At 36.2% G+C, this 10,408-nt stretch overlaps 1 protein-coding gene across 1 annotated transcript in view; it reads left to right on the forward strand.

Annotated features, from left to right (window-relative positions):
* The window catches only part of Uggt2 (UDP-glucose glycoprotein glucosyltransferase 2), a gene marked incomplete at both ends in the record, with an annotated part of 229,519 nt that overhangs the window by 87,123 nt on the left and 131,988 nt on the right, over positions 1-10,408 (forward strand). Inside the window, one exon of the mRNA XM_023715197.1 lies at positions 4,885-4,976. Coding sequence (XP_023570965.1) covers positions 4,885-4,976 — 92 coding nt within the window. The remainder of the gene's footprint in view (positions 1-4,884; positions 4,977-10,408) is intronic.

Here is a 10,408-nt window from a genome sequence, read left to right on the forward strand (position 1 = left end):
AACCTAAGTTTGCAGACCAAAATTAGAGAAAAAGGAGGGCCACAAGGAAAGCCAACATTTTGGCCCTAGCCTTCCAAGGTCAATTAATACTCAGGACATATGAGAACTTGTACTGTAACGTCATGTAACTCAGTAGTGTCCCAAATTTTCTGATTGAGGAGATTATGGGGCCAAAGAGGAAAGTTATTGATGATGTAGAATGTGCCTAGGGAGAGTCACATGGAGAGAGAAAACATTCTCTCAGGCTTTCACAGAGAGCACATTGGCCAAGCAATGGCCGTGACTCATCCACATGCCTGACACAGGATCTACAATCTGAGGTACAGGATCTCAGGATAAATCCTGAGGGGATATCACTGACCTTATCAGTCCCAAAGCTAGAACTCTTGTTGCATAGATCTTGCTCTATCTTAGTCTTAACGAACCAGCAGAAAAGTATAAAAACAAAGTATAAAAAGTAAAGCCATGGTGTTATGTTGAGCTGTAGGGGACTCAGGTCAACAATTTCTGACATTGCCAGTCAAGTGGAAGACCCAATACTATTATGGGTTACTGGACTTTTTTACAATATTTTGCTGAGTTAATACACCTATAATATTCAAATGACGAATCTAAACAAACAAGGCGATACAGATGAATGTCCATTTTGTATCTGTATGTTCAAAATGGTTAGGACAGATACATAGTTGCATTCTCCTAATGAATAGAGGGATTTATTCTAATATTGTTTGTAAATATGATATCATGTCCACATCTTGTGCAGCACGTAACCATTAGGAAGAATGTATGCAATGTGTTAATTATTGAAACTCTACCAATTTGGTTTCAAACTGTCTCATTGCTATTTGTTTCTCAATAAAATTATGGAAAAAATAAAGAATGAACAAGTGAAATAGATCATTTTGTTAAAGTTTTTGCACATCAGAAGAATCAACAGATTGAAAAGACAATCCATATGGTGGGAAAAATTTTAGCCAATTATCCCTGAGACAAGATTTCTATCTAGAGCATTTAAAGAATTAAAAAATCAGACCCCCAAATTCAAACACCTTGTCAAAAATGGGCATTTGAGATGAATACACACTTCTCAAATGAAATGTAAGTCACAGATAACTATATCAAAAAATGTTCAACATCACTGGTAATTTGAGACACGCAAGATTTGGTGTGTTGGCTCTGTAATCCCAGCACTTGGGAGGCTGAAAACAGGAGAATCACAAGTCCAATCTATTTAGTTAGACCCTGTAAACCCTATACACCCTGTACTAAATACATTTTTTAAAAAATTGTATACATGCAAATTAAAACAACACTGAGATTTCATCTCAACTCAGAAAGAATGGGTATCATCTGAAAATCAACAAATAAGAAATGCAAGTGGAGCTGGAAAAACAACTCTTATCCTCTTTTGGTGGAAATGCAGACTATTAAAACCATTGTAGAATTCAGTGCAGAAATTCCTTTAAAACTAGGATTAAAAGTCTCATTCAATACATCTGTTTTTCCAGAAGAGTTAAAAGCATCATACCACAGCTATATATGTCTAGCATGTTAATAACACAATTTATAATATGTAAATCTTAGAAACAACTCAAATGCTTATCAACCATGGAATGGATAAAAAGATTATTTTTATACAATGGAATACTACTCACCTACAGAGAAGGATAATGCTGAGGCTTTTGTGGGGAAACAGAGGCAAATTGAGACCATACTGATGAGTGAAATAAGTCCATCTTGCATATGTAAATGTATTGTCTTTATAGTATAAGAAGCAATAAATAAAATCCAGAATGTACGATAGATATTGAGCAATGGGAAAAAACTTGAAAAAGAAAGAAACTGGGATGGGAGAAAGGAGAATAGGGAAGAAAATGAAAAAATATATATATATATATCTTAGTTAAGTTAGCTATACCACTAATTTCTATTAGTTCATTGAAAAGGAAGATGTGTGCTATGTCTTATAATCTGAAAATCTACTTTAAAGATAATAAGAAATGTACTAACCACTATGTACTACTTACTCTCCTATATTATTTTAAAATATTGTATTGTTGCTTTTATTGTTTCTCTTTAAAATGGAAAAATTATACTACAAATTTACTATAATAAAAACAGCGGGGTACTAGCAAAGAACAGACCAAGGATCAGTGGAACAGATTAGAAGATTCAGAAATATACTCAGCCACATTATCTTTGACAAAGTGGCCAAAACACCTTCCCTGAAAGAAAAATATATCAATAACTTGCTGGAAAAACTGGTTTTCCACATACCAGAGGCTAAAACTAGGCCCATGTTTTACCATATGTTTAACTGAAGTCAAAATGATTAAAAGTTCTAAATATTAAAATGGAAACACTAAATCTGTGTTGGAAGAGAGAATAGGTAAAACTCTTGATGACATAGTGTAGACAAAAAGTTTATGAGCAAAACCCCAATCTTACGGGAAATCTCAACATTCAATAGCTGGACTCTCATCTCTTGCACGGCAAGAGAAATCATCAACAGAGTGAAGAGACAAACCCTAGATTAGGAAAAGAAATTCCAGCTGTTCTCAGCTATTACCTGTTATCTAAAACATGCAAGTTACTGCAAAAAAAAAAAAAAAAATCAGACACATACTCCCACATTTAAAGACCCAGTCCAAAAGGTCATCTGAAATGAACTGACACTTACCAGATAAAGAAGTAGAAATGGCAAGTAAATAAATGACAAAATGTTGAATGTCACTAAGTTGTTCAAAAGATGCAAATTAAAACAACACAGATTTCTGTCTTGGTAAAGCTGTTACTATCAGGAAATCAATAACAAATGATTGTGGCTGTGGGAAAGTTTGACAAAAAGTCCTAATGGTCAGGCTGAGACTGGGCATAGTGGTACCTGTAATCCCAGGAGTTGGGAGGCTGAAAATGGGAGGATCACTACCAGTCTGATCTGTGTAGTGAAAACCTGTAGACCCTGTACTAAATACATTAAAAATCATAATAAAATAAAGACCCCTTTAAACCTTTTTTATTGCTTAAAGAGAATAAAATGGTAAAAAAAGAAAAATGACAAAATTTCATTGAACAAAGTAATAGGAGTTCAACAGTGATTGTTGTATTGCATAATATCTTGAAATTAGTTGAGTTACAAACCTACAAAACTAGTTAAAATATTTTTAAGTTGTATGAAATTAAAAAAAAGAAAAACTAAAAAAGAAATTATTAACTTCTTTCAATAGACCATCAGAAATCAGCAGTACAAATATCCAAACTATTCTGCATATAGACATGAATATATCTTTCTCTTTTCTTTCTTTTGTCCTTTTCCTTATCCCAGTTTTTCCTTCCCATTGGACAGATTATTTCACTTTCACAATATCTATTGTACTTTTCAGATTTTATTTATTCTTTCAGGTTCTCACACCAGCTAGGCAAAATGATGTTTATACATGTGGATCTGATTTGTCCCCCTTAAATCTTATATTTAGGCTAGTTGGCCAGATATAATAACATTAGCTCACTTGGACCAAAACATTTGTGAGAGCAATCTCCAGTAGACATATCTCTTCTCACTGATAGTATTTCACTAATCAGGTTCACCAAATTCGATGTTACCAGTTTGTTGAGTGGCATTTCAGTTTAGTATGGCTCCACATGCTTTTCTATTCATAATTGAGGTAGAAGAGATGGAAATGAGTGCAGTAGTGGAAAGAACTTGCATAAGACGTTCACTGAAAACTGCTGTGGGGTGACAATATGGCCACTAGACATCTGTGGATTTTGAAGTTGGAATACAGAATTCTTAGAATAAAGGATCTGATAGGCCTAGAGATAGCTAAGGACAGATTAAAATTTGTGTAGCCATATATGCTGGGCTATTACTAGTTTAGTTCCTCTTCTCACTTCTGTATGTAGCTCATTTGTCATGTTGAGTGGTAATCAGACCAAAATACCTTTATCAAACTTTCTCTGAAGTTCCTTGATATTTTCAGAGTATTTGTACAAATCACTTTTGGTTACTTATCGCATGATGTTACTGAAATACACTTTTTTGAAGTTTTCTATCTGAACTAATTTGCCCTGCCACTGTCTTTTATTGTATGTCCTTATGTGTGACTAGGCCCTGATGTATGTATTACACTTCAACTACAGATAATCTGTGAGAGAAACCTATTTGGCAGACAAATAAGCTAAGGATTGTCAAAGCTAATTGAATTTGCCCAAATTTTACAGACAGGAGAACAACAAAATTTAAACCAGGTCTGATGTTCTCCCCATGTTCTTGTTAACTGTGCTGCAGCTTTAATATCTAGAATTATTTTTAATTCATAGCAGGCACTCAGAAATTGTTTACTAAATGAAAAACTGAAAATTCAAGTGCTGTTAAATAGCAACTTCAGAATCTAGAGTGATCTTCAAATATTCATACATGTACCAAAGTTTTCCTTGAATTATCATTGCCTAGAGGAACAAGAATATGTCACATGTCAAACTTTGTATGTGAACATTAACACATTATATAAAATGTTGGTATGAACTTATAGTAGCAAACTTTGATAAATTATAAAATCATATAGAATTTAATATTCTAGTATTAAATTCTGCCTCTAACCTCTCATAAGTTTCTCATCATTTAGATTGGGATGGGCAAACTACTGTCTAAGTCAAATCTGACCTACTCTTTGTTTTTATAAGTAAAAGTTTAAAGTTTTATGTACATATTGTTTCAAGCTGCTTTTATGCTATAAAGACAAAGTTGAATAGTTGCAAAAGAATTTGTATAGCCTGAAAAGTCTAAAATTTGTACTATCTGTCCCTTTTTGGAAATACTTTGGTGACCACAACACAAATTACTGTTGTTATTTCACTTGACTAACTATTTCTCCTCTATTCAAGGATCTCAAAGATAGATTTAAAATTCAGCCAGGAGATGCTCATCTATTTATAAATGGCCTTGAGATTAATATGCACGTTTATGATCCCTTTAGGTAAGTATTGAATTGTAGGTGTAAGCTAATCATGAGAGAGGACAGGATGGCAGAATAGTGGCATCCAGCAATCATCTGCTCCTCCAGGGACTAAAACCACAGCAACAGATATATAGCTGCATGTTGAGGTAGACAACCACAGGAGCACACTGGCATTAAGAAGGAGGAAGGTAGAAACCTGATACATCCAGAGCCCTAGAACAGCAGCACAGAATAAAAACACCCTACCACCTGCCACTTGGTTCCTTGGGGCAGTAGGGGAAGTCTCCCTCCTGCAGGAGCAGTGGAAAAGAGATTCTTAGCAAAAGAATGAGTAACACAGAACAGCCCCTTGGAGAATACTATCTGGTGAAGGGGCCTCACATCTATACAGCAGCCTGGCTTTTGAGAAAGAATCCACTGCACCTCCCAGGGAATTCCCAAATATTATAGCCAGGAGCCATCTTGAAAAAGGGTCTATTGTGAGAGTTTGGCCTGTTACAGGGGTCAGAAATCCCTGCACATTGCCGGCTCTGGAACCCTGCAGTCATTCTGTTGTACTATCTCAAGCCGGATGAGTTTGCTGTACTGCATAATGGCCTGGGGCATGAGATGTAACTCACAGGGCAGCAGAGGAAGCTGCATTAGAACCAGAAGATCAGGAAGCCTGATCTCAGACTAGGATGAGATTGTTCCATGGTCTAGTCAGTGTGATTTCACATGGGATCAGAACTGGGGACCTAGATCAAAATAGTAGACTATGTTGTTCCTACTACCTCATACCCTGCACAAAGTTGTATGATTTTGCTACACTCCCCACATTCACAGTACAATTTTGAGATGGTCCTAAGCAAGCCAACTTTTGCTCACCCCTAAGATGTACAGTCTAAGAAGCTTCAGAGAGACAGCCTTTATTGCACTATAGCTCATTCTGTTGAGCATGGCAGCAAAGACAAACCTCAGCCAGCTTAAATTGTGAGTCCCACTCCATACCTTGTGGGTACTACAACTGAAAAATTATAGGTAGAAAAATTCTTGTTGGTCAGTGTGCTGGACCAAAAGCACAGCCTGAGAAGTTCCAGAAAGAAACTCAGCATAGTCCACAATCTGTTCTTGCTCATTCTCTGAGCATCTCAGCTGAAAATATTTTATTTTTCTTTCTTTGCTTTTTTTTGGGGGGTGTCTTATGTGTCTATGATGCAAGGGATTGAGCTTATGTACATTGAATGGGTGCTAAACCTCTGAGGTACACCCACAGCAGAGCCAGGAGGAACTTTGCCCAGGTCCAACCCCAGCCCACTCACACTTTAATAGTGGTGGATACTACAACTGAAAAATAAGTGGAAAGAAAGCATGCAGCCATTGAATCATCGCAGGTGGTCACAGCTGGAGAGGGAAGGGATCTGCGGTTTACTCAGCTTCTAAATAGACATGCCCATAGTAGGAGCACAGAGAAATACAACTTTTGCTAACACCACAACTGTGTGAGTCTGCTGCATTGGTCACACCACATCTTGGTGTATTACATGTATTGCAGATGGGACAGTGAGTACCACAGAGGGAGCTATGATTCTGCACTCTCGTCCCTGTCAAAGTGCAATACCTGAATTTATGTCAGTGTCTAATCAGAGGAAAAATGCTTCAGGTCCTTCACCATGCTAGAGTACCTCATACCAGAAAGCCTTGACAGAGCCAGTGTCAGTGATAGCTGTGGAAACTTCCATCACCTGATCTAGGCCACCATTTCCATTGTATGACTAACCACAGAGAATGATATTCAGAGAGGATGTTTACTGTATATCCTGCTATCTAATACCACTAGTGCCCATGTCTCCACTCTTGCCTGATCTACAGACATTGCCATCTCTTTTACCATATGCTTAGTGCCCATACATTGTAGTCATAGCTACAGAATCTACAGAGAAATTGCACCTCAGTGCCCAGCTAAAATCAAATAGAACTTTGCCTAACAAACTGATAACCCAAGACACAGGGAAATCTACTTATTAGAAAAGCAGTAAAAAATACCCATCCCAACAGCTACAAAATATCAACATATCAACACAAGAACACAAGTAAAAAGCAGTGCAATATGATGATTCCTAAAAGTTCGTAACTTTAGTAACTAAAATTTCAAGTATGAAGAAGATTAAATACCAGACAAAGAATTCAAAAGAGTGACTTTTTTAAACCTTAATGAACTTCAAGAAATTACAAATAAACAGCTGAGTGAATTAAGAGCACAGGATATGAATGAGTAATTTAATAGAGGTTTTGAAAACAAATCAAATCATGGAAAGAAAAAGCTCAGTAACTGATAAACGTTTCATTTGAAGGTCTCCACAAGAGGTAAGATCGTTCCAATTTTAGTATATGTGCTGCCGAAGCGAGCACAAGAGGTAAGATCAAAAGGAAAAATGAGTAAGGTTGAAGACAGATCTTTCAAGATACTACATTCACACAGACAGATATTGAGGGAAATTCTCAAACATGTTTTATTGACATAAATTGCTCCAAATGAGAAGCAGTAAAGATTAAGGCATAAAAAGTTAATCCAGTACAATAACAGCAAGAGACTTTACAAGTCTTGGAAAAGTATGAACATCTGGGTATAGGAAAAGCTTTTAATGCTAAATAGACATGACCAGGAAAGAACCCTAACACAATATATTCTCACTTTCAAAATGAAGGACAAAGAATTTTTAAATGTTTAAGAGAAGTACAAAGCCACATTTAAAGGCAGACAGACCAACACCAGATTTCTCAGCAGAAATATTAAAGCCAGGTTATGGAATAATGCTCTTTTAATTCCTGAAAGAAAATAGTAACATTTGTAAGTCAGATTCATTCATCTGACAAATTGAGTCTTATACACCTTTGACATAAATATATGTACGGTGTAAGCCATAAAAATCAAATACAACTAAATAGTATAAACTTTTACACTCACCTTAAAATAGTGGTGCTTTACATTACAACTGTAAGCTGTTCTTTTATCGTTAGAGTACTCTACAATATTGTACTTTACAATAAGTACGTAGTACAAACATAACAATGTCATGGCAGACACATGAACTACTGCAATTTGTTTGCTTCTGCAGTTGTTTGTAATGCAAGGTCTGTTTGTATCCATGAAAATTTGCAACTCAAATGTTCATAAGTGGGGGACCTAGTATACTACCAACTATTATTCTGTCCAGTGACGTTATTCTTCTAAGTAGAAGAAATAAAAAATCTTCTAGTACAAGCATAAACCAAGAAAATTCATCACCATCATCAGCCCTACGAAAGATGCTGAAGGGAGGCCTACATCTACAAGTGAAGAAAAGATAATTAACATTATGAAAGCATGTGAAAAATCCCATTGGGAGAGTGGATATGCAAGTGAGAAATGGGAAAGAATTACGGCATCAATACAATAAGTCATAAAACCACAAAGATTAAGTAAGAGGGATAAATGAGCAAATAATATTGAAAACCAGAAGGAAATAAGCAAAATTGCAGGAATAAGTTTATACTTTTCCACAATAACAATATAAATTATCTTCTTCAATTAAAAGATACAGGCTGGCTGAATGTATTAAAAATGAGTACCAGCAGTATTCTGCTTGCAAGAAACTCAGCTATGGCTGTACACATAGACTTAAACTGAAAGGATGGGAAATGTTACCCCAAGAACATGACATCTAAAGCAAGCAGGAGTAGCTATACTTATATTTGAGAAAATAAAGACAAAAGAAGTAGGTAAAAAAAAAAAAAAGCCACTATATTGGGCCGGCCAAATAGTTAAAGGGTTTACACTGCCAATCCTGCCCCTTGGGCACACGGAGAGGGAAATTGAGACTGGGCATGGTGGTGTGTGCCTATAATCCCAGCTTTTGGGAGACTGTAAACAGGCAGATCACTATGAGTCCAATCTAGTAATGAGACCCTGTCACTATGAGTCCAATCTAGTAGTGAAAACCTGAACACCCTGTCGACCCTTCCCTAAAATACAAAAAAAATAATAATTAATATACACTTTAAAAGGGGCTGAGAGATAACTAACTCAGTGGCTTAAGTCACTGACCTGCCTGATAAGTGTAAGGTCCCGAGTTTGATTCTTGATACCACATGCCATGCTGGCCCTCAGAACTGGGCGTGGTGGTGCATACCTATAATTCCAGCACTAGGGAGGCTAAGATAGGAGGATCGCTACAAGTCCAAACTCAATAGCAAGGCCCTGTATAAAAAAATATATATTAGTTAAAATGCATTGATTATTGGGAGATTTAGTTTTTTAGAACAATTATAGGATTCTTTTTTTTTTTCCTTTTTGGCTGGCTCAGGATGCCTTAAGGGCGGGTCTGGTTTGGTATGTGGTGCTAGGAATCAAACCGCAGTCCCTTGTCCCTGATGGATTTTGCTCAAGAAGGCGCTTTAGACAACTGCGCTAACCCACCAGCTCCCCGAGATTTTTAGAACTATTACAGATCCTAAAAAAAAGATAGACTGTAATAGAAACTATTCTCACCAGACCCAAAAAAAGAAATCAAACATCAGTGTTACATACAGATCAGAAGGAGTTACAGACATTTATGGAGTATTTCATTCAGTAATCCAAAGTACAGCAAGAACAATACTGAGCAAATTTTATAGCAGAAAAAAATAATATTAAGTTGATACATTTCAAGGTTTCATAAAAACAAGAACACACTAAACCCCAAATTAGTAGAAGGAAAGAATAAAAAAGTAGGAATTAATAGAGACTAAAAGAACAACACAGGATCAATGAAACAAAGTTGGTTCTTTGAAAAGATAAAATTGACAAACATTTATCTATACTAACCAGGGGGAAGGGGAGAAGAATGGAACCAAAGAGATTCAGATTGCCCAGATTTTGTCATTGAAGTTATTTTCTGTTGATGTGTTTGAACAGTAATATGTTTAAATGTATCGTTAGGTGGTCCTAGGCTACATGCTGGGATACATAGGCCATACTGCAAAACAGGAAGGAAAAACAAATTAAAGGTATCATTGAACTATTGTACAAGTTTAGGATCTCTTAGCAAAAAAGCTTGAATCCAGAAGTGTTTCAAATATTGGGGCTGGAGGATATGTGCTTATGTAGACTGAGATATCTTAGGGATAAGATCAAAAGTCTAACCATGAAATTCATTTCTATTTCATGCACACCTTACATACCTAGCCTAAAAGTAGTTTTATACTATATTTTTTAGCATACCTAGTTTTGATTATAGCCCATAACATAAAGTCAGATGTGAAATTTTCCATTTGTGACATCATGTAAACTCAGAAAGTTTTATTTTAGGGGCCTGCCCCTTAACTCAGTTCTTTAAGTGGCTGCTTCAACAAAGCAGTAAGGTTCAGGTTGCTGTGATTCGATCCCCACAACTCCAGCCAGCCAAACCTGCCCTGAAGGCATTCGAAGCCAAAAAAAAAAAAAAAAAAAA

Source organism: Octodon degus, unplaced genomic scaffold (genome assembly GCF_000260255.1).
Source record: "Octodon degus isolate 3935 unplaced genomic scaffold, OctDeg1.0 scaffold00039, whole genome shotgun sequence".
Taxonomy (NCBI): domain Eukaryota; kingdom Metazoa; phylum Chordata; class Mammalia; order Rodentia; family Octodontidae; genus Octodon; species Octodon degus.